Consider the following 24,549-nt stretch of genomic DNA (forward strand, 5'->3'; position numbering starts at 1 on the left):
ATATCTTCTCTAAATCATGGATCTAGTATAGACATAGAACCACAGAATATAGAAGGTATTCATTAAACATTAAATCACTATTTAATTACCATAATTGATAAATGTTGATAAATAAATAGGGTACAAAAAAAAAGAGGAAACCCTTTATGGGACACCATTTTTTTGCAACTTTTCTTTTTGAAACTGATGGTGAAGTCAGAATTGACGCTCCGGCATAGTTTCAAACATGACCAAATAGATTTTTGTCATGGTTTCAAAGTTAGTATATTATTATAAAGAGTAGGGAAAATGATAAGAGTGGATAGACGGTGCCACGGTGGTTACCCTGTGGACTGTGCCTATGACCAACTTAAGGTGGTGTTGCAACTTACAAGTCGAGGGATATTTTCGATTTTTTTGTCTGAGCGCAGCGCAGCGAGCGAGTGGCAACGCGGGCATTACTAGCGTCTAATGTTTCTTTTTAAATCTAAGATTTTAAAATGTAATACAAGATTCCTTATAAGATTATCTACCTTTATCAAACAAAAAATATCTATAAGAAAGTCAAATTAAATTTTTATGATCGTTTGAAATTCAAATTTTTACAACATTGGATATACACTCGATTTCTTACGTAATGATTTTCTTATTTTGTTGTAATTAAAAAACTAGTGACTGTAGAAACTTGAAAATTTCACTGAATGCTTATATTAGCATTTTCTATATACAATAAAATTTTGAAAATAATTTGACTCTTTTTGAGCTGTTTACGGACATGGTCAGTTTTAAATTTTTTTAGTTTTTTTTTCTATAAATATCAATAATGTTTTATCTGTTGGGCCAAAAAGTGTAAAAATGTAATACAAAGCTCCTGATATATTGTTACAATAACAGTTGAAAAACATTAAAAATACATAGGCACAATTTTTTTTTATAAGCATTTAAAGATCAAATTTTGACAAAATTTATTAAATTTTAATTTGAAAAATTATTTTGTAGTTAAAAATTTATAAAATGTTCAATTTTTGTATCTAAGAATTGAAAATTTAAAACAAGATTCCACGTAAGTAATTAATTCTGTTACCAAAAAATCTTGAAGTCTTGTATTAAATTTTCAAGCATTTTTACTCAACAAATAAAGTTTTATTGACATTCATAGAAAAAAAAACTAATAAAATTGGAAACTAAAAATGTCCCTAAATAGTTTAAAACAAATCAAAATATTTTGAAAATTTTATCATGTATAGAAAATGGAAACATTAACAACCATTGGAAATTTTATGTATTACGGTAATTATTGTTTTAGATTTACACCAAAATCCAAAATCAATTTTTGCGTAAAAATTCCCGTTTTTCCTTAATTTTTCTTTTGTTTTTCACGTCACTTTTGAAAATTACTGGGAATTTTATATTTTGACCTCCCCAATGCATCAACAATATTCACCAGCAATATTCACATTCCAATCAAACAAGATACTGAAGTTGAAAATCGAAGAATTATTTCGACTACTTATCGTGTACGCAGACACAAAAATAAAATTAAAAAAATACACGTAAAATCAATACATTCATCGATCCACTCAGAATCTAAAAAAGTTAACCAATTAAAGTAATTTTACATATAATTAGTTACATAAACTTACAAAAATTATGTGTATAAGCTCAATTAGTTCATAAATAAAAACTAAGCTAAATTTGTATTTGGATATGGAAACCTAGTGGTGCAAATTACATACCTATCTTTAATTTGGTGCAAATTACAAACTCGCCAAATGAGTAACGCTATTCAGTAGTTGTCAAGCATGTCATTGTAATGGATGTGTTATATTTGAATTCAATGATAAACCATTGTATACGAAAAACGATTCTGAACGGAAGCGGAGTGTCAGCCAAACATACTTGTATATAAATAATTACATTTAATAGTTAAAAAAAATTAATATCAAAAATAACTCATGGCTATAAATAGCGTAACTTTCAGGTGTACTTTTTCTTTTTGATAGAAGTAGTAAATCTATAGATATATACAACAACTAGATAACCGTCTCCTTCTTATAATCAAAGTCAGCCGCAATTTACAAAGCAGGCATTCTTTTGTAAACAAAGAATGTTATCACAGTATACATAATGATAAATATATATGTATATAAATAAATGTAAACATTGCCTGCTTTATAAATGGCGGCCGACTTCAACATCGGTCACAACCATAGACATATTAATAAATTATTAATATTTATTAATATGTCTATGGTCACAACTCTCGACTATCTAGTTGTCGTATAAATCTATGAGTAAAACTTGTTGGAAACCTATTAAAATATATATAGTGAGCAATGAAAAAATAAAACTTTTGAAAATATTCTCATTGCTATAAATTGCTCATAAAGAGATTGTTAGAAAATGTTACGATGTAAGGAAAATACTAATATAAATATTTGGTGGAACGTTTCAAAAGACTAAAAGAGTCTACGTTTATTCGTTTTAGAAATACAATAAAAATTGATTAATGGGATTTCGATAATTCACCACTGACTATCAAATATCATATATTATTATATAACATCAAACACTCTAAAAAATGAATGGTTCCGTTTAAGTAACCTTTTTTTTTGTTAGTAGAAAAACTTATGCGAAATCTTCTATGGAAAATTTTTTGACAACATTTTAAAAATTTCTCATGGCTATAAATAGTGGCTTTAATAATTAGTGAAAGTACCTATCTAGCATTATTCGTTTTCAATAAAATATCATGCTAGGTACATAAAACTGATAGATGCAAATTTGTTAATTTACTGATGAAAATATAGTAAACTTTTTCAATTCAATCGTTCATAAAATTATTTTTACTTTTCAGTAAACTTTTTTTTTTTTGAGGTAGAAAAATATGTGGTAAGTCTTCTATTAAAATGTGTTTAATGTAAGCTATGTAAGGAAAAACTTTTAACTGAAAAATAGTTTGAACATTTTGCGAAATATTGATGAATTTTGTCAACATTAAAAATTTAAGTATATTAAGAAAATCATCGTGACTATTTATCTTTAATATTTTTGAACTTAAAACGGTTTTAAATCTTATTGATTTTGGTTTTAGCTGAAACTCTATAAATTACCACACACAAAAACTCTATAAATACTACATTAAATTTTCAATGAATGTTTTTATTACCATTTTTCATACACTATAAAACTTCCAAAATAATTAGCCTAATATTTTGATCTATACAATAGGCAGGCATAAGATATTTTCGATTTATGTTAGTTTTTTTCAAAATTACACAAAAAAAATTAAATATTGCACAGTCAAAAATTTGAAAATGTAATACGAGTCTCCTCGTACATTGTTACAATAGCAGTTTAAAAATAATTAATTCCCAGAAATTTCCAAAATCGCATAAATGCAAATTTTTATGTAAATAGATTTTGTAAAATGAATTTTGACAAAATAGATTTTGGTTAATAACAATTTCTTAACACCATAATATTATTTTTACTTGTTATAATAATATCATCAAATATACTTATAAATCATTAGCCGACTGACAGTCTTCGCTCAGAATCACTTTTCGTATCCAATGATATTATATCATTGAATTCAAATTTAACACAATCCATTACACTGTCACCCACTATTGTACAGTATGAGTGACACTCACTTGCCCACCATTTTTTTTTTTAATACTGAAAATAAATGATTATAGATCTCGCAAGAATTCAAAATAGCCAATTTGCAATTTAATTTTTAGAAAATGTTGGTGGTAAAAACATTTATTTAAGTCAATGAGTTTATTTTTTACGATTTTAGATTCCAAGCGGAGCAATGAAGCATTGATTTTAGTATTTTACAATGTGTGTTTTGAGGCAATAAAAATGATTCAATTTTCTACTTTAGTAGAAATATAAAAACTAATAACCATAAGCACTTTAAATTTTCATCAAATGTTTTTATAATCACACAATAACTTTTAATAACTATTTTGACACTTTTTGAGCTATTTTTAGAAACAAGAAATTTTTCGATATTTTTTTCAATTAGGTATTGTCAATAAATGATTTTTCACTAAATAAATACTTAAAAATGTAATAGAAGATTCTTCAAAAATATTAAAGTAGGCATGATTTTTATTAGCATTTGAACTTCAAATGTTGACAAAAAATGTCAGAATCATAAACATATGCAAATTATTTCTACCTGGTTAAACATTTATAAAATATTCAGTTTTTTTAACTATTGCCTCTTAGGTATGAAATTTTAATACAAGGTTACTCGTAAGTAGATCATATTGGAACCAAAAAAATCTAAAAAATATAATGCTACAATTTTATACATAGATATTCTAGATTTAATATTGGACTGAATTAGATATTCTAACAAAGAATAATGATTTTATTTATTTTGTTGTACCTAATTTGTAAATATTATTCATGTGGGCTTGAAACTTTTAAACTGCACTATTATGTTACATAAACATAATAAGATATTCAAATTCAATGTTTTCAATGAAGGTTCACTATTTGTTTCTCTCTCTAACCAACATACCAAATTTGCACTTAACCAATCTTGTGTAGTTTAGTTGTTATTGCATTAATATTAGAGTGAATTAACCTATTATCAAAAAAGTTAAGAATATTAAGAGTATTAATTGTATATTGGCATTTTTACGATGTCCCAATTATTCTGCGATACTTGACCATTTTTATATTATAAATCATATACACATATACCTACTTGCATAAAAATTTAAATATTGTATGACTGTCAACATGTAATAAATAATTGGTAGCTATATATTAGATGTATTAGATGATTAGATGTATCAGCAAACACATATAAAATATATATTTTTTTAGTCAATTAGTTTTTAATGCCAAAAAATATAAATTTTAATAAATTCGTATTTTACAAATTAAGTTCGATATATTTAATTCTAATTATTGCAGATAATATTTAATTACAGAAATAATTAACTATACTTATACCAACATATAAAATGTATTATTTTGGAGTATAATACATAGCATCTATAAAATATCTTGTGATGTCACCAACTATAGTTCTATCTGGTAATGTGGCGGACATTCCATACATAGCCATCTATAAACCACAATACTCAATATTAAAAAAAAAACTCTTATTTGGTTAAATAACTTCTTATTTACTTTTCCAGTGAGTTCAACATTAGGAGTTTTTAATATTTCAATTAGTTCTTGTCTTAAATCTTCGATAAATAATGAGGCTACACCGGGTTTCGTATGTAAATGTGTAATGCAAATATGAATCCTATAAATAATTAAGCAGACCATTATACAGTATAATCATTTTTTGGTTGGATTACATTGGATTGAATTGCAAATTATTTAACAAGCTAGGATTCTGAAAGACTTAAAAGTTTGAATTGTTCCAACTAATGTTTATTTAGGTTAGTATAAACTTTGGCAATGAAATCAAAATTAAATCCAACGTAATCTAGCCAAGAAATTTAGTGTAACCTCAAAAAAATTACCATACTATATTATAAACATGTTTTAAACTAATGTTTATTGAAATTATATGATTTATTGTGATTAATTAACCTTACCCAATTGGAAATTGTAAAGTATTTAAATTCCAACCTCTTGAATTTAATGCATCAGATAGTCGATAAATATTAAAATCATCAGAACCTATTGCTATCACAGACGTAGTAGGCTTTCCAAAGATAAAAATACCTTTCATACTACGTAATCTATAGATAAAAAAATAATTAATATTTTTAGCCACTTATTTCTATACATTATACAAGTTTAAAACTCATTAAATTATTCTAAATCAAGTGTTGCTATCCGTATCCAACAACTTAGCTACATTAAAAATTTAAGTATCTTGTGGTCGATCACTATTTATATTATTATTATTACATGCAGCATAATAACAAATTATATGTTTTTCTTCGCTAATAAATAATTTAGGTACTTTATATATAAAGCGTAAAAGTGTGTTTTAGATTACGCACGGGATCAACAGATATTGGTACAATCAATTTTTAAAACAATCGAACAATAGTCCTCTAAAGATCGACCCAGTGGCGAGGCGAGCTATTTTCGCACAAGGAGCAAAGATTTTATTCTAACCACCCACCCACCCACCTAATATTTTATGAAAAAAAAATTGCGTTAAATTAAACTATGTTTATTATTTAACATTTATGTATAGGTACATTTATGTATGACAGTACATTCTTAAAACGTTAATAACATACATTGTACATAACTTCTATAGTTTATTATTTTCTTATTTAAGTTATTTTTTAAGATTCTGATCAGAGCAAAACAATGTTGGTGGTCGATTTTCTACTTCAGCATCTTTTTTCTGATAGGAAAATTAATCTAGTATTTTTTTTTTTTTTTTGTGGGGGGGGGGGAGGGTAGAAACAAAAAATTTTAGTTATTTACAAAAACGTGGTAAAAACTAAAAAAAATAAGGTGGGTAAGTGGATATCGCTCTGCCGTACAGTAGGTTACATACTTTTTTAATTACAAAATCATTTTCAAATATTAAATTTGATAAATATTGTCAAAAATTGAAATTTAAAATTTAAATACATATAAAAAAAATTGTGCTTTTGTATTTTTACACTGTTATTGAAGCAATATATCAGAAGCTTTGTAATAAACTTTGATGCTTTTTGGCCTAACAAATACAATTTTTGTTAAAATGTTTAGAAAACAATTTTTAAATTGCCCGTATACAGCTCAAAACACGTTACAATATTTTGAAAATTTTATCAAGTGTAGGAATTGATAAAATAAACAAATAAACATATTTGATATACACTTCAAAAATGTATGGTCATTCGTTTTTGAATTACCTAACCTAACCTAACCCATATAAGGAATCTTGAATTACATTTGAAAATCTTAGACTTAAAAAGAAAAATTTTTAGGAATTTTTATCTCAAAATAATTTACACATTGAGTTATACGCTTTTTGTTAAAATCCAAACTTTAAATACTTATGGAAAAATATTTTAACTATATGGATTTTTAATATTTTATAAATTCCACTGTAACAATAAATTAAGAGCCTTGTATGAAATTTTTAAGTTTTTTTACCCAACAAATAAAATTTTATTGACATTCATAGAAAAAATAAAACTAAAAAAAATTGGAAACTGAAAATGTCCGTTAATAGTTCAAAACAAAATTAATATTTTTTTAAAATTTTATTGTGTATATAAAATGCTAATATAAACTACCAGTGAAAATTGCATCTACGGTCATTTGTTTTAGAGTTATACCAAAAGCTAAAATCGATTTTGTCGAAAACCATTTTTGCGTAAAAATTCCCGTTTTTTCGTAATTTTTCTTGCGCTTTCAAACACTATTAGGATTTTTTAGAATTTAGACTCCTTTAAAGTATTCATTTTCTTATCAGAAAAGATACTATTAAAGAAAATCTAAGCATTTTTACTGTCCTAAAAGGTGATGACAGTTTTAAAATAAATAAAAAAACACATCATTATAAAATTAATATACATTTATCGCTCCACTCAGAATCTAAAATGAGAATTTTTACACAAAGCCAATTTTCATCAAAATCGATTTATAATGAAATAATAACCGTATACATAGGTACATTCGGTATTCTTACCGAATATTGGCAAAATATTTTGATTCTTTTTGAACTATCGATAGCTGTATACCTAGATAATTGATTTTTAATTGCTGTCAGTAAAAAATTTTTGGTTGGGCAATAAACTTGAAAATGTAATAGGGGCAGTTCAAAAAGTTGTTAATAATGAAGTTAAAAAAAAGTTGAGCGTAAGTCCTCAATAATTATTTACGACTGTCTGAAGTTAGAATTTTGACGAAATTCATCAGTCTCGAAAGTTATAATATAAATAAATATACTTTTCAGTTAGAAATGAATAAAACATTTTAAAATACAAGTGATGAAAAGAAAATGACTGAAAATTGCAAATGATACATTCTTTAATTATCTAATGATTGAAAAATTAAAACATAGTTTTTCATAAATAATTTATATTGTAACCCAAATCTCTAAAAATATATTCACACATTTTAAGTTCAAATTAGAATAAAATTAGATATATACCTAAACGAAAAATAATGTTTTTAGTTATTTTTTTGTAATTTAAAAATATTATTTGTGGGTAGGTACATAAAACTTTTAAAGTACAACAAATTAAATGTTTTCGACAAAGTAAATTTAACATACTGTTAGTATAAATGACTTTAATAGCAATATTATAAAATATACTTATAGTAATATAGGCAGACCGTCTTCGTTCAATTTTGATTTTGGTGTACAAAGATTTTATATCATTGAATTAACAATTAACACATCCATTACAATGACCCATTTGACATCTAATGAACAGCAGAGCGGTACCCATTTGCCACCCTTTGTTTACATTAGTACTTCATTAATTCTATAGTATATTCTGTACAAAATATGTATGCTAAAAATGAATACCCATTACCCAATACCCACCCACTCACCCAAATTTTGGAGGAGCAGCCGCTCCTCTAGACCCCCTTCGCCACGCCACTGGATCGACCAGTTGATTGTGATCAACTGGTTGGCTACGCCTGTTCTAATTTATAATTACATAATTATTTTTAATATGAATAAGAATGACCTTGTGGCTGATCGTTAAATCTTTAAAAGTTTGAAGGCACGTAATCAGTTATAAATTTAAATTAAAATAATCATTATATTATAATTAATTTTTAATAAAGTAAAATCAAAAATATTATAAAATTTCAAGTTGTAAACTCAATTTATACATATTTGATCAAATTAAATTAATCATAACAAATATTATAATTTAATCTCAATTCAAAGTTTGAATTTGCATGAAAATACTAGATGTTGACCAATTATTTTTAAGTTATATGAAAAAAACATATTATTTCATTTTTGCTTCTGAAACATTAAAATGAATATGAAAATATAAGAGGAATAAAACTTTAAAAGTAAATTAAATGTTTGTGCAAATGCAATAATTTTGTGGATGACAATATGGCATAGTAATAGTCTAAAATCATTAGGTAATAAATACAATAAGAAGAAAACATTCTACTATAAAAGGTACATATCACATATCAATAATCAAATGATTCTAAAAATTGATTGTCCATAGAATTGGTTTAAATATTGAATAATTACATAAATTAGTTACATAGGTATTATTAATTTTTAACTTACTGTTCTTCAATAAATATTTTAGTGTCCATGACTTCCTTTGTTGAAGTAATATAGCCATTCATACCAAAATACATTAATGTGGCCCAGCATGCAGCAATTATACCTAATAAATTATACTATTATAAATAATTTAGAAATAAAATTATTCACATATTTCAAAAATGTTTTTTATGTAGATAAATATAATTACCCCCAGACCTTGATCCGCTAACAGTTGGTGAACCATAATGCCCACCAGGCCATTCAGTGCATACGTAATATTGGTTATGTCTATATTTTTTATCAGAATACAATATAACTGATGAACCTTTAGGCGCATATCCATACTAATGTGTGATTTAAGATGATGCAATTTAAAATAATTTTATTTAGTACAACATTATTTTGATATTAAAATAGATAATTATAACTTTAAAAAAATACCTTATGTGTATCAGCAGATATACTTGTAACGCCTGGCAAATTAAAATCAAAAGGAGGTAATGGAAAACCAGCTTGTGGCATAAATGCTGCTATGAAACCACCTAAACAACAATCAACGTGGACTGGAATATTATATTTAAGACCCAAAGCTGATATTGCTTCTATATCATCTGATGTTCCATATGGAAAATTAGGAAATGATCCAACTAACTGTAAGTAAAGTATAAAGTTAGGTATGTACAATTAATAATAATATATTTTATGTTTATTACTTTTATATAAATATTATGGAATAAAACATTTAGTTAAAATTTAAAATATTCAAAAAGCATATTCAATCACAATCTATTTAAAAAATGTTTGTGCTAAATATTATATTTATTAAAAATAATTGCACACTTGTTAGTTTTAATAAGGTGATCTACCAAATATTTTAAATCTTATAATTTATTGAAAAACTTTATTGTATGTAAATATTATACATTGAAATACCTATTAAATTAAAATGTCTTAATGTGTTCTTTCAATTTATTAATTTTAACTTTGAAGTGATACAATTTTATTACAATAATTTGTGTATTAAACTATAGTAAAATATATCTCTATTTTTTGATTTTGAACTCTATTTCATACAGAAATCTATTAATTTCATGAGTTACGAGTATGATATAAAATAAACATTATATACTTCATAGATAATATGAATAAGAAAGTAAAATGTAAGAATTTATGATTTAAGATTTGAACACAAATTTAATTTGATCACAATATACAACATTTTAAAAAATTGTACTCAGAATTTTTATAATGAACAAAGGTTAGAAATTAAAATCATTTTCTGAGTATGATTATTGTTTAGTAAAATATAAGCAGACACTGCTCAATTATTCAACATGCCTAGGCAATTCTTCATTTTTTTTTACTGTATTCTTTTTGAGAATTAAATCGGATGGCCAACATTTGTTCAGGGACATGGCAGATGTACAGATAGTAAGGGGAGACAAAAAGTTATTATCTGACACCCGCCCTGGTTGCCTCTTATTTCAAACAGACTATACTATACAGTAACAGTATAATCCATTAATGTTCCTAGGTTTATTATAAATCAAAACTCTAAATGCTATATTTATTTAGTAGCTTCACCTAATCAGTTATACAAATACAGTATACAAATACAATATATCTTTTATTTACACTTTATTTTTTTATTTATTTTAATAAAACTCTGAGGTCAACACGGTCAATGGTGGAGGGGGCTAGCCACCCTTCTGGCAACGCCACTGCACTTACTCATAAGTCAGTAAAGTTAAGAAACCTTCATTCACATTCTTTTAAATTTCTATGTTAGCATTTTTAATATTTCTATTTTGAAAATATCTAACAAAACATAATTAGCTCACCAGTAATGTATTCTTAGTTATTGCATTTTCCATTTTCTTTAAATTTACTGTATAAGTATCAGGATGTAAACTAATGTGTATAATTTTGATACCAAAATAAGAAGCAGCTTTATCAAATGCAGGGTGTGCTGATCGTGGAACTATTATTTCACCTTTTTTAATACCACATTCATTTCTTCCAAAATCTCTATAAGCTTTACATGCCATTACAATTGACTCTGTTCCACCACTTGTCATCTTAAAAAAAAAGAGTTATTAATTACTATATTTTGTTTCTTTTTGTAATAACTTACTGTTCCACAACTATTTGAATCCCCATGAAATAGATTTACAACTAAACGTACAACTTCTGCTTCCATCTTACAAATTCCTGGAAATATATCTGAGTGTAAAGGATTTGTGTATGAAGCAAGTCCATATACTTCAGTGAGTAACTTAATTAATTCTTCGTCATAATAATATATAGCACCAGAAATAAACCCCTCTTTCCAATTGTATTTACCTAAAAAAGGTAAATTTTGGAAATAATGTATGTTATTTTACTAAAAATACTATATCTTACCAAGATTTAAATACCTATTTACAGTTTTAATTAATTCATCTCGAGAAATTCCTTGTGATGGGAGTTCAACAACATATTTTTCACTCTTTGTATTTTCGATTACTTCATTTTCAAATAAGTCTGAAATTTTCTTAGTTTCTTCTTCAACTTGTTTTTTGAATTTTGGTATTTTTTTAATTTGAGTAAACGTAAATTTTTTTAATCTGTTATACAAACCTATTAATGTAACCAGAAATTAGTAATGATTATTTAATGAGTGGGTAAATGTATTGTAACCAGATTATATCAAAATATTAGAAGTATTTTTGTCACATACGTGGCATTGAATAATTAGATAACCACTTATACAATATTAAATACAGCTTGAATATTTTTAGAGTATTTTAGAAAATGTTTTCTACCACGAAGAGTAAATAGGTAAATAAACAAAGAAATTCAGTAAAAATGTACGTTATTGCTTGGTATTAAAAATTCCATACTATAATACAAAATAATGATTATATTTACCAAATCTCCTCACATTTATTATATTATATTGTACCTGCATAATATTACATAACAACAAATTTTAAATTCCTGATTGTCCCTAACTCAAAATCTAACAGTATGCATGAATCTAAAAAGACACCAGCATTACGTTTCATTATATTGTAAATTGAATTTCAAATGAAGTGAATAAATTACCCGCCGAAATCTCACTTTAAACCAACAAAAAAAAAAAATCCAGCAAATACCACTACTCCTAGTATTTTTTTTTTACTATATTTCTATTCCTTTTAATTTACATTAATATTTAATAGCATGTGTTATATTTTATATATTTACTAAAAGAGTGTTTACCCGTTGTTCAATAAATAAATAAATCACTACAGCAGAAAATACAAAATAAAGATAAGATATAATATTTAAAATATAAGATTTGATACCGGATATAGGCAAACATTACTACAATAGGAAATAGAATAAGAATAATATAAAAAAAATTCCCACAACCCACTGGAAACATTCTGTACAATTGTTGATATCGTCTAGGGATCCAGAACATACAATTTATACAATCTAATTTGTATGTATTATTAGATTCTTTCTTATTAAATAAATAAAAATAACAAATTCTAATATTAAAAAATTATTATACCTATTTGTTTTGTTTTTGAGTTAAGTGACAACAACAATAGTTCAGGTTTTTTTTTAATATTTAAATAAATTATATGTTTTACACTTAATCTTTATAAGTCTAATGGTTAATAGTTAACACGTTTACTGAGGATAATATTTGTGTGTACTTCAGCGTGATGCTGAAAAAATCAGAAAAAAAATTCTTAAAAAATGAAAAATGAAAATTGTACGGTTTGCACTTGTTTATGAAAAAATGCTTATAGAAGACACTGACAAAAAACAAAAAATTTAATTGTAACGCTGATTAAATTATAGTGCATTTAATAACAAGGGGAATGACGCCATTTGGCGAAAGTGTTAATTTTATTGGGTAGGTATTTAATTTATACATATTTATGAACAATGAATTTTCTTTTGGTTAAGAGCTTTAAAGTCTAAGTTAGTAAAATAATCGATAAAATGTGAGAATTTTGCGTGAAAATTATTTTTGTTACACAATTTCTGGATATTCTAGGTTAGCTATTGTTTTACAACTTTTAGTAAAATTTTTATTTTGATTGTCTAATTTACAATAAAAAAAAACTTGCTTTCATCTTGAAATAAAAAATTCCATAGCCAAATAGATGTCAACACACTGGATGCTGAGATAGAAGCAACTTGCCAAGGTTCAGATTGCCCAAATAAATTATTAACTGAATTTTTGCATAATAAAATGCCATTTTTAACCAAATCCATATTTAACTCAGTTGAGTGAATGATCTAAAAAAATAAAAATATTTTTTTATGTAATTCTTTTATAATTCAATAGGTACCTTGTTAATTTATTCATCAATTCTGAAGCATTAATACTATATAGTAATCGATAAAAAAAATGACAGGGTAGTTTAAGTAATTAGGTATTGTGTAATGTTGCATGTTTTTTAAACATGTAAACGTGATGAGTTTTTATTAATTTTATAAAGTCACAATTAAACAGTAATCTTTTTAATCAATATGTACATACAATGTTATGAAACTAAAAATACTCACTTCGTATAATATATTTGATGAATGTATAGTGTATTTATCAATTTGTTAATTATTTTGTACGAGAGTACAGCGCATCATCATCGAACCATAATATATAACGATATAGACCATAGACAATACACGATGTTTTTTTTCTATTATTATAATATTACTAATTTGTTAATTAATGTAATCACTGAACATTCAAATTCATGCCCGACGCAATCGCAATAGGTAATTTATGACATTTCCGCGATGACTGTAAAAATACATTTACATACGACATACATAATATCATTTAGTACTAAGGACACATTATATGTCATGTATTGTCAACAATCATAAACATTCATTTTGCCATTTAAGATTTTACGTGTTTGAACCGTCAATCGTCATGTATGCGCAAGGATCAATGTGTATGGGTATTGGGTCGCGGTACAAAAATCGAAGAGGGAAGAAGAATCAAGGGGAAAGTGGCAGGAAATAGCTTGTAAGCCGCCGCAGTAGTGCAGTACGGCCGTACGGGTGTACCGTGTACACGGCACTTAACGGTGAGTCGGTCGAGGTGGTCTGAGGACTGAGATGACTCATACTCTATTCTCTGTAAATGTGTATACCGTAGTGTTTACTGTATAAACACCTAAGTATATATTATATTATAATAATTATTATCTTTAGTAAAAAGAACACCTTTAGGCAATAATATTATGGTCCGTCCGCTATCGGTCTTCGGAGTACTATTTACTGTTGTCTGTTACAGACGTTACAGTTATGGTTTACTATGTTATATAAAATATATAAAACTATAGTAAACTATACTATACTAAACTTTAGTACCTACTACCGTCTTTATTGTTTATAACATAGTTACGTTTTTTTTGCAACCCATGTTGTGCACCTGCGCAACACATTACTACCACCTTCACCTATCCCCACCACAGCTCATATACATACATTGCAGAACGCGGACCATATAATGTGTAATATATTTATGTATTATTAATTTATTGTTTTCAATGGTCTACAAAGGCGTTTAGATCTTATGGGAAAGAAATATATGACCTTGAAAAGGTAATACGCCAGTGTAGCCATATCATGCATCCTCTCGTTCTCATATTACCTATATTATATTTATGCATTATCAAAACTTGCAATCAATCCATGATAACAGGTAAAAATCGGGACATAGTAATAATAATAATAAAAAAGTAAATAATAATAGATGTTTAACACAGCGTTAAGTTGTTGAGTAATGAGTAATGACAATTTTCTATGCTAATAAATATTGATGAGTAGTTGAGTGTATTGTGTTGTAAGTAGTGTTTTCAATACAACAATTTGTTATTAATACTTCATAAAATGTAATTCATTTTTGAAAATACTAAAATGATAATGGAATGCATAATTAAACTATTTTATTATTTTATTATTATTCACACCACAACAAACTTAATCTAAGTATTGTAGTATTACAGTTTATTCAACATTTTAGTTTGTTGATCGGTGACTAATCAAATAGCAAATTTTTTGTATTAGAAATAAATATATTAATTATGTGAAGTAAATTTATGTAAAACATTTAATACGGTTTTGTATGACTGTATATCTTACCAACAACATTGTTTAATCTCATAATGGCCAATACTGGTGTATTGCCTTTTGTACGAGGTATAGATTTCAGTAACAATGATTTTAAAGTAAGTATATTATTCTATTGTTTTTTTGCATTATTCATAAATACAGTGTAGCTAGTTTTTACTGTGGTAACTATTATTAAAATGGGAAATAATATATTAATTTTGTGTAGGTATCCCTATGATATTTACAATTGCTAACTTCACACTCGTTTTTAATTTTATTTGAGATTTATACACTGGTTTATTGGAGAGATTTATAAAAAAATGTGTATATGAGGAAAAAATATTATTTTAATCATATTATGTTGTCTTTGAGCGTAAATATAGGATTTTAACTATGTTCAATAATTGTAAAACATTTGACAAAACAGTTTTTCTATAAAATCTTACTCAGTGACACCAAACCTATAATTTAAGAGGGGCGCCACACACTTTTTTTGTGGGTGGGGGTCCGTGGGTATCTCCCTGAAACAATAAAATAAGTATTTATTGTTAGCATAAATATAAAAGGTATGTAGCCAAGTATGGTACAAAAGGTAGTGGAGAATTAGAAATAATTTTCCCACCCCAATATAATTTTAGTTCATACTTAATTCTACTAGTTTTATTACTGGGATTCAAAATTAACTTATTTTTTAGACATCAAAATTTCCTTCTGCTGTTATGTCAATGTCAAGTGTTCAATGGCTGAACTTGAACAGGGTAAAATTACATGAAATCCCAGAAGAAATTGGAAAACTTGGAAAATTAGTATGTATTTCTATATTATTTATGTTTTTTTACTTTATACTTTGTTATATAGAAAATACTACAGCGCAACCACAAATATTGTGTGTAACACTTTCCAATAAAAATAGATTATTTAATATCAATATTTTTTAAATTGTTTGGTGCTTCAGTAGTTGCTCAATACCGGTTGATTCTTTTATTATTGGACACTCATTATTTCAAAAATTATAAATGTCTGAAAAATAATTTTACATGATTTCTAGTTCTTAAAAATATAATTATATTTTTTAAGTTTTTTTTATTTTTTGAATGACAACATACAGTTTTAATTTCATATTTTAAGGCAGAATATTTTTCTGAGTATACATAAAAATAGTTTTTTAAAAAGGACATTTTTAAAATGCAAATTTTGAAAAATCCTTTTGAAAGGGCTTTAAATCAAAAAACAAAATTACTGACCAAATTTCATACTCATAGCTCCAGCTGTTCTGGCTAGGCGGTGATGAATCAGTCAGTTAGATAGGACAAATTCTTTTATACATATAGATTATAGAAAATAACTGTTCACATAATTGCCAAAAGTATTAAGTCCCTAAATTTAGTTTTTTTATTATTACAACAAAATGAACTAAAATTGTTATTTTTTGTTTAAATATTACATTTTTCGTCAGAGTTTGAACTTATTATAAAACTTATAACTTATAAATGCACAATACCCAAATTATCAACATAAATCAAATAAAATTTAGATTAAATTAGTTATAAATTTATAATAATTAGATTTTTTAGTGACACTATAAAAAACTTTGTTTTAAATTTCAAATCCTAGATATAAATTGAATGGAAACATTTTAAAATATCTATAAATAGCCTAAAAATTGTAATATTTAGTAATTAATTTATATTTATTATAGGAGCATTTATCAATTGCACATAATAATATTGAAAGATTGTATGGAGAACTTACAGAACTATGTTCATTAAGGTCATTAATTGCTCGTCATAATTGCATTAAAAGTTCTGGTATACCTCAAGAACTCTTTTGCAACAATCAAACTACAACCGAATTGACAACATTGGATTTAAGCCATAACCGATTAACTAGAATACCAGATGGTTTAGAATCATCTTCAAGTCTACTAGTGCTGAATCTATCTCATAATAGGTAATATTTATTTATTTTAAATAATATATACCCAGACTAGTTCGTTGAGTATCGGCTATGGGGCAATGTGCGAATTTTTTTTGGTGGGTTTTAGGTGTTACTTTGGGACTTTAGAACCAGTTACATTTCAAATGAATTATGGACTTGATAATTTTGATATATCTATTCCATTAATTAATATCGTTAATTAATCTTGAGAGAGTGTGTAGTTAAGAGAAGGACTGAAAACAATTTTTAGATACATCATTGGAAGTTGAATACTATAACTAACGTTTAACTGTGTAACTTGTGATATTTTTTGATGGACCATTTACTTGCTGTTTCAACATTAATTGATGAAAAGCGTAAATTTTATGTTAATATATACTCTACTCCAAATAAGAAACACCTACTGCAACCGAATTGTGCACATGGGCGTTGCTTTGTTCCGAATGCCGAATCAAGGTTTTGGTTAACTTGGTGGTAAAAGCATCTGACCACCGCCAGGGAAAATTGGTTCCTACTTTGAATAGAGTAATAGCTAACAATTCTATTAAATTTTTTTTTTTTCTAGGATAAGTTCCATTCCTAATCAACTATTTGTTCATTTGACAGATTTATTGTCATTAGATTTAAGCAATAATGAACTACAAACACTTCCTCCACAAATGAGAAGATTAACAAATTTGCAAACATTAATGTTAAATAATAACCCATTAGATCACTTTCAGTTAAGGTAAATATAAATCATACTATCTATATATATAAATATCTATTTCAAGTTACAAAACCTTTAAAAATGTATCATTAAAAATATAAAATTTGTAAAATTCTCTAATTAACCACAAAATTGTTTTAACTTTTCTCGTAAAATTATTGTGTGAATTTAATTGTTTTCTAAAAATATTATTTTTATTTATAATAAGCAAATCAAATTTCCTGGTTATTGGAAACATCAATATTAAATATTAAAATAAAAATATTCTTCAAAATCTTTTAATACACTTAAAATTCTGAATTTGGGTTTAAAATAATTCTGTTAACAATATAATACTATCCAGAGTAAATAATTATTCAACAATTTGATTAATTAATTTTGATAATTTTTGTCGTGTAATATTGTATAATATTCATATATATATTTATTTGACATAAACAGTCTATACTATTTTTAGCACAATAAGTTTATATGATAAAAGTTAAAGTAGAATAACATGAATGCTGTGAATAAGCAGCCACCCATTAGTGGCTCTTGGCTAATGATAATTATTTTTTTTTTTTTAGAGACGTTAGACATTAAAGTTTTGTAAAAGGTCACGGTACCACTTTCTTTTTAATCTGCGGTTAGGATTTCCTGCGAGTGTAAATGATATTGTAGTAAATAATATGTAAATATATTGTTAATGATACATTTTTGGAGCTACTGCAAATTTCAAAGATAAGAACTTGTATCAAATCATATATTTATAATTTATTTTCTAGACAATTACCATCGATGAAAAATTTAACAACGCTACATATGCGCAATACTCATCGAAATTTAACTAATATGCCTCCAAGTCTTGAAACGTTGACATCTCTAACAGACTTGGATTTGAGCTGTAATCAACTACCAAAAGTACCAGATGCTCTTTATACCTTGACTAATTTAAAAAGATTAAACCTGTCATCAAATCTTATCATAGAGCTTTCATTGGCATTAGGTATATTTTTCTTAATATTAAATATATATATATTCAATTGTAGTTGTTAGTTTAATTATGTGTGAAAAATTATTAAATGATTTGAATTAATCGCTATAAACATGTATAACATTTTTAATGCGTATGAATGTTTTTTTAATTGTTTTAAAGTTCATTAACCGACATGCCGCTAATCATTATCATTAAATTTTAGAAATCAAGTTTAAGGGTACTTTTTGGTAATCGCGACTACCGATAACTTTTATGTATTGTTTGGCAGAGGAACTGATTTATAATAAATAATAATAATAATAATAATATTTCTATAAAATGATGTCAACAAGAACTTAATATTTAATTTAATGATTTTCTAGGAATTTTCTAAGACTCTAGCCCTTGTAACTATTCAATCCTAGTTAAGCCCATAGATAACCCAATTGCAACACCCGACAATCGTCGGTAGTCGCGGTAACCAAAAAGTACCAGTTCGAGTATTAAAAATGTATTGTGCATGAGCATATTTTATCAATTCATTTTAAACTTTCAATTCAATAACTCATGGTAATGAAATAAAACAATTATCTAAAAACAAACCTTATTATTTGAGAATAATTATCCTGAAGAATATTCCTGCCAGGCGCCAATATACAACAAATCTTTTTGATACTTTTATATTCTATCTCTCAACATAATTTTTAAGTATATTTATTTTATAAATTATTTACTTTTTAGAGGTTTGGCAGGAACTTGAAGTTCTTCAACTTTCCGACAATGAATTGACATCTTTACCAGCTTCACTTTGTAAGCTATCATCACTTAAACGGTTATATGTAAACTACAATAAACTTGATTTTGATGGTATTCCTTCTGGAATTGGTAAATTATCTGCATTGGAAGTCTTTTCTGCTTGTGGGAATTTATTAGAAATGATTCCAGAAGGTTTATGTAGGTAAGTAATTATTGTTTTTTTCTGGAAAATAGTAATATAGCTATATTATATAAATAATCATTTTATATTTTTGCTATAGATGTGGTAGCCTAAAAAAACTCTTGCTTGGCTCTAATAAACTAATTACGTTACCTGATACGATTCACTTATTAAAAGATATAGAAGTACTTGATTTAAGTAATAATCCACACTTAATAATGCCACCAAAACCTACTAGTATGGCAACTGATGGATTGCAATTTTATAATATTGATTTTTCTCTACAAAACCAATTGAGACTTGCTGGAGCTGTAGTTCCGAATTCTATACAGCCAACTCAAGGTAGGTTTTTTTAATTGACATAATTAACATTTAATATTAAATTTACCAAATAACTTAAGATTTTTCATGTATAGCTTCTAGCCGTGATCCAATTGCTCGTAAATTAAGATTACGGAGAAGTAAAAGGGATCATGAAGAAGAAAAACAAGCAAAAATTCTTAAAGTACTTGAATATATTATCTTTTTATTTACTGAAATTTAACCGAAATTATTGGTTGACTTGAATATATTATTTATTTTTTATGACTTAGATAATAATAGTCATTGAATATTTATTAATTGTTTTAAATTATAGTATTAATTTTGTAAAATTGAAACTTATGAGCACCCTATTTAATGATAATTTCTTAGAATTATTTTATGTTTAAAAAAATTAATATTTTTGACTTGATGTTTCCAATGCACGTTTTTGGTGTAAAGTATGATTGATAGTTTTTACTTTATAGGGTATGCAAGACATAGCAAATGATAAAAACAATGAAACTTTTGATGATTGTATAAAAGCAGAGTCATTAAAGTAATTATAAATATAATATTTTATTATTTGGAATAAATTATACATTCTAATAAAAATATTTCAGACCTAAAAGATGGGATGAAGGATTAGAAAAGCCTGCGGTTGATTACGGTGAATTATTTGAAGATGGAACTGGTAGACTCCCTGGCCTTAGTGTTTGGGAAATAGAAAATTTTTTGCCAAACTTGGTTGATGAAGTAGCTTATGGAAAACTTTATAGAGGAGATTGTTATATTGTTCTACACACAACTATTAATGTTTCATCAGATAGTTTATGTTGGAAAATTTTTTTCTGGATTGGAGATAACGCTTCTGTTAGTAAATTTTAAAATATTTAAATAAGTTATAATATTGAATTCATTTTTGAAATTGTTACATATAGCTTGATAAACGAGCTTGTGCTGCTATACATGCTGTTAATTTAAGAAACTTTTTGGGAGCTGAATGTAGGACTATACGTGAAGAATTAGGTGAGGAATCAGAAGAGTTTTTATCATTATTTGATTCACCGTTGGTTTATATTGATGGAGGACGTACTGCTAGTGGATTTTATACAGTTGAAGATATTGTATGTTGTCTTATTATAATTGATTAGTTATTTAAATGTATAATAGATGTGTTTTTCTATATTTATTTGTAGACTTATTTTACACGCATGTTTAGAGTACATGCTCATGGAACTTCTGTTCATTTAGAACCAGTTAAATTATGTTATACATCCTTGGACATTGGATATGTATTTATTTTGGATGCTGGTTTATCAATTTTTCTATGGCAAGGTACTAAAGCAAAGAACACACTTAAATCAAAGGCGAGGTAAATTGGTTTAAATAGAAAATTATTAAGTTACATCCAAAGCGTAAATGTACATTTTTAAAGATTATTGGCTGAAAAAATTAACAAAAATGAAAGAAAAAATAGTGCAGAGATATTTATTGAAGAATTTGGCGAAGAAAGTAAAGAATTCCGTGATTTGTTACAAATGGATGATACATTTGACTCTTCTATTGATATTCAAGTAAGTAATATTTGTTTCATAAAATAATATTTTCAAGTTTTAGTATGAAAACATAGTTAGGATAAAATTGTATTTGTAGTAATTTTACAATTTTTAGGTTGTGTTAAAATCGTTTAGTATTATGTATTTTTATTTTTTTAGTAAAAATGTATTATTATTTTTATTTTTATTTTATATTAGGCTAATGTGGATGAAAATTTTGAACCACCATGTCCTCGTTTATATCAAGTTAAATTGGGTATGGGCTACTTGGAACTGCCTCAAGTTGAAATATTACATAATACTTTAGAGCATTCGCTTTTAAATTCCAAAAATGTATATATTCTTGATTCATCTACTGATTTATACGTTTGGTAACATGATTGAATTGTTTAAATGTTTTGAACTATATAATTTAAAATTATTTGTTATATTTAACCAAAGGTTTGGAAAAAAGTCAACACGGTTGGTGAGAGCGGCTGCTGTCAAGCTCTCTCAAGAATTATTTGCTATGATTGAACGTCCAGATTATGCATTAACAATGCGTATTCAAGAAGGAAATGAACATCAAATCTTTAAAATAAGATTTGTTGGGTGGGAAGAAGTTATTGCAGTAGATTTTACGCGGACTGCAGAATCTGTTCAAAAAACTGGTGCAGACCTAACTAAATGGGCTATGAAACAAGAAACTAAAGTAATCGTTACTAATAACATTTCCTATTTTTAATATCTTTATAACAATGTTTTATGTTATTTTAAAAAGCATGATTTAGCAGCATTATTTACTCCTCGTCAACCACCAATGTTGTTTAACGAAGCATTACAACTAATGCAAGACTGGAATGATGATTTAGACCAAATGGAGTCTTTTGTTTTGGAAGGGAAAAAATTTGTGAGATTACCTGAAGATGAACTAGGACAATTTTATAGCAAAGATTGTTATGTATTCTTGTGTCGTTATTGGGTACCTGTTGATGATGAAGAAGGAAATGAAGATAATATATCAGATGGTCAGCCTGAAGATTTCCAATGTGTTGTATATTTTTGGCAAGGACGAGATGCGTCAAATATGGGTTGGCTGACATTTACTTTTAGGTAATTTCAATATTTTATTTTAAACTCTTTTTTTAAAATTAAAATTGTATTGTTTTAGCCTAGAGAAACAATTTAAAGCTATGCTTGGCGAAAAGCTAGAAGTAATTCGTACTCATCAACAACAAGAAAATATTAAATTTTTGTCTCATTTTAAAAGAAAATTTGTTATACATTCTGGTAAAAGAAAAGTTAAACCACCACCAGTACAACTTTATCATTTAAGGTCTAATGGTAGTGCACTCTATTCAAGACTTATTGAAATAAAACCAGATGCAAGAAATTTAAATTCAGCATTTTGGTAATTTAATTTACATTATATAATAGTATTATCTCAACTGATTTTTTTTATTATAAATGTATAGTTATATTTTAAAAGTAAAATTTGATCAAGAAGATTCTAATGGAATTGTATATTTATGGGTTGGATCCAAAACTGACCCAGAAGATATAAAATTAGCTGAAGAAATTGCTGATGATATGTTTAATGATGCAAGTATTACAAATATCAAATATTTAATATCAAATATCAATATTTAATGATTATTAAAATAATTATTAAATTACCTTAACTATCAGGCATGGACTAGTTTACAAATAATAAATGAAGGAGAAGAACCCAATAACTTTTTCTGGGTAGCATTGGGCGGTGAAAAGCCTTATGAGCAAGATGCTGAATATATGAAATTTACAAGATTATTTCGATGTTCTAATGAAAAAGGATATTTCACTATATCAGAAAAATGTTCAGATTTCTGTCAGGTAAGTGTAAAATTTTTATATAATGGCAGTATAACTAATTTTTTTTTTTAATGTATGAAGATAAAATTTGTTTTCATCTACATGTATTACAGTTCACCCTTAATTTAATTCTTATAGTTCAGGGGTGGCCAACAATAAGAGGTGTGAGCCGCACAATATAATTAAAGATAATATGAAGAGCAGGAAAAGAATTAATACCTATTATTATATTAGTAAAACTTTTAAGATGCAAGCTGCATAAGTCTTATGATTCCAGCCGTGATTTGGCCACCCTTGTTATAGTCACTAAAAAAGTATTTTACTGGAATATATTTAGGATTTCAAAACATTATTTACTTTTCCTATTTTTAATTTAATTTTATTTGTACAGTTGAATAAAATATATAATCATGATTAATTTTAGGATGATTTAGCTGATGATGATATAATGGTGCTTGACAATGGGGAGCAGGTATTTTTATGGCTTGGTGCTAGAAGCAGCGAAGTGGAAATAAAATTAGCTTATAAATCTGCTCAGGTATTATATTTTATATAAAAATTGAATTAATTAAAGTATTAAATAATCATTTTAATATAGAATGTTTGTATTGGTGAATCTTAAAAACCAAAATATATTATATTGCATTTTATCAAGATAAAATAACAGGACATTTTTTTATAACAATTTCAAAATTATTAAACATGCAGGTGTACCGATAGCAAAATCAACTTTATTTTTTCAAATGGTATTTAGTATTTACTATATTTTTTAATGGATTCTGGTAAAACTTTTTTTTCTGAAAATTTTGATAGTAAAAATAATCATTAATTTTGGTTTGCTAGTTTATTAACTAGGGTCCTCTAAAGTTTAGTAAAATATGCATTAATACATTTAATTGAAAAAATTGGTATAGTTTTAATTTACAAGAGTTAAATAATTACCTGCGTGTTTAAAAATGTTGAAATTATTATAATAAAATTGCCTGTTAAGAATAACGAAACACGTCTTATTTCATTTTAACGAAATTCTATGTCATT

At 26.1% G+C, this 24,549-nt stretch overlaps 2 protein-coding genes across 3 annotated transcripts; one reads left to right on the forward strand and one right to left on the reverse strand.

The window, feature by feature from the left end:
- Nucleotides 1-4,821: 4,821 nt before the first annotated feature.
- LOC100162296 (sphingosine-1-phosphate lyase) lies at nt 4,822-14,470 on the reverse strand. The gene is made up of 11 exons (XM_001943064.5): nt 13,724-14,470; nt 13,282-13,453; nt 11,576-11,791; nt 11,307-11,515; nt 11,014-11,250; nt 9,614-9,823; nt 9,381-9,516; nt 9,191-9,293; nt 5,559-5,705; nt 5,140-5,260; nt 4,822-5,074 (listed from the first exon to the last, which is right to left on the reverse strand). The coding sequence occupies exons 2-11, from the start codon at nt 13,427-13,429 to the stop codon at nt 4,976-4,978; spliced, it is 1,626 nt and encodes a 541-aa protein (XP_001943099.2). The 5' UTR covers nt 13,430-13,453; nt 13,724-14,470; the 3' UTR covers nt 4,822-4,975.
- A 458-nt stretch (nt 14,471-14,928) lies between these two features.
- Nucleotides 14,929-24,049, forward strand: LOC100164367 (protein flightless-1; the record flags this gene model as incomplete). Of its 2 annotated transcripts, none has more annotated exon segments than XM_029489390.1 (20): nt 14,929-15,399; nt 15,979-16,089; nt 16,983-17,233; nt 17,787-17,948; nt 18,695-18,915; nt 19,627-19,843; nt 19,923-20,164; nt 20,239-20,327; nt 20,611-20,681; nt 20,746-20,995; nt 21,064-21,249; nt 21,322-21,497; nt 21,561-21,699; nt 21,880-22,052; nt 22,123-22,372; nt 22,442-22,773; nt 22,832-23,071; nt 23,136-23,262; nt 23,350-23,532; nt 23,936-24,049. In XM_029489390.1, coding segments are annotated over 20 exon segments (3,597 nt in total), but the record flags the coding sequence as incomplete, so codon positions are not given.
- Between the last annotated feature and the right edge of the window lie 500 nt (nt 24,050-24,549).

This window comes from Acyrthosiphon pisum, chromosome A2 (assembly GCF_005508785.2).
Source record: "Acyrthosiphon pisum isolate AL4f chromosome A2, pea_aphid_22Mar2018_4r6ur, whole genome shotgun sequence".
NCBI classification, from domain to species: domain Eukaryota; kingdom Metazoa; phylum Arthropoda; class Insecta; order Hemiptera; family Aphididae; genus Acyrthosiphon; species Acyrthosiphon pisum.

Bases quoted from the DNA above. Each gene is read 5' to 3' on its own strand.
- LOC100162296 (XM_001943064.5), bottom strand. From the start codon at position 13,429: ATGGATTTGGTTAAAAATGGCATTTTATTATGCAAAAATTCAGTTAAT. The intron at 9,824-11,013 runs GTGAGCTAATTA...CTTTACTTACAG, and splicing joins TAACTAAGAATACATTACTG to TTAGTTGGATCATTTCCTAA. The intron at 5,706-9,190 runs GTAAGTTAAAAA...TTTTATCTATAG, and splicing joins AAAATATTTATTGAAGAACA to ATTACGTAGTATGAAAGGTA.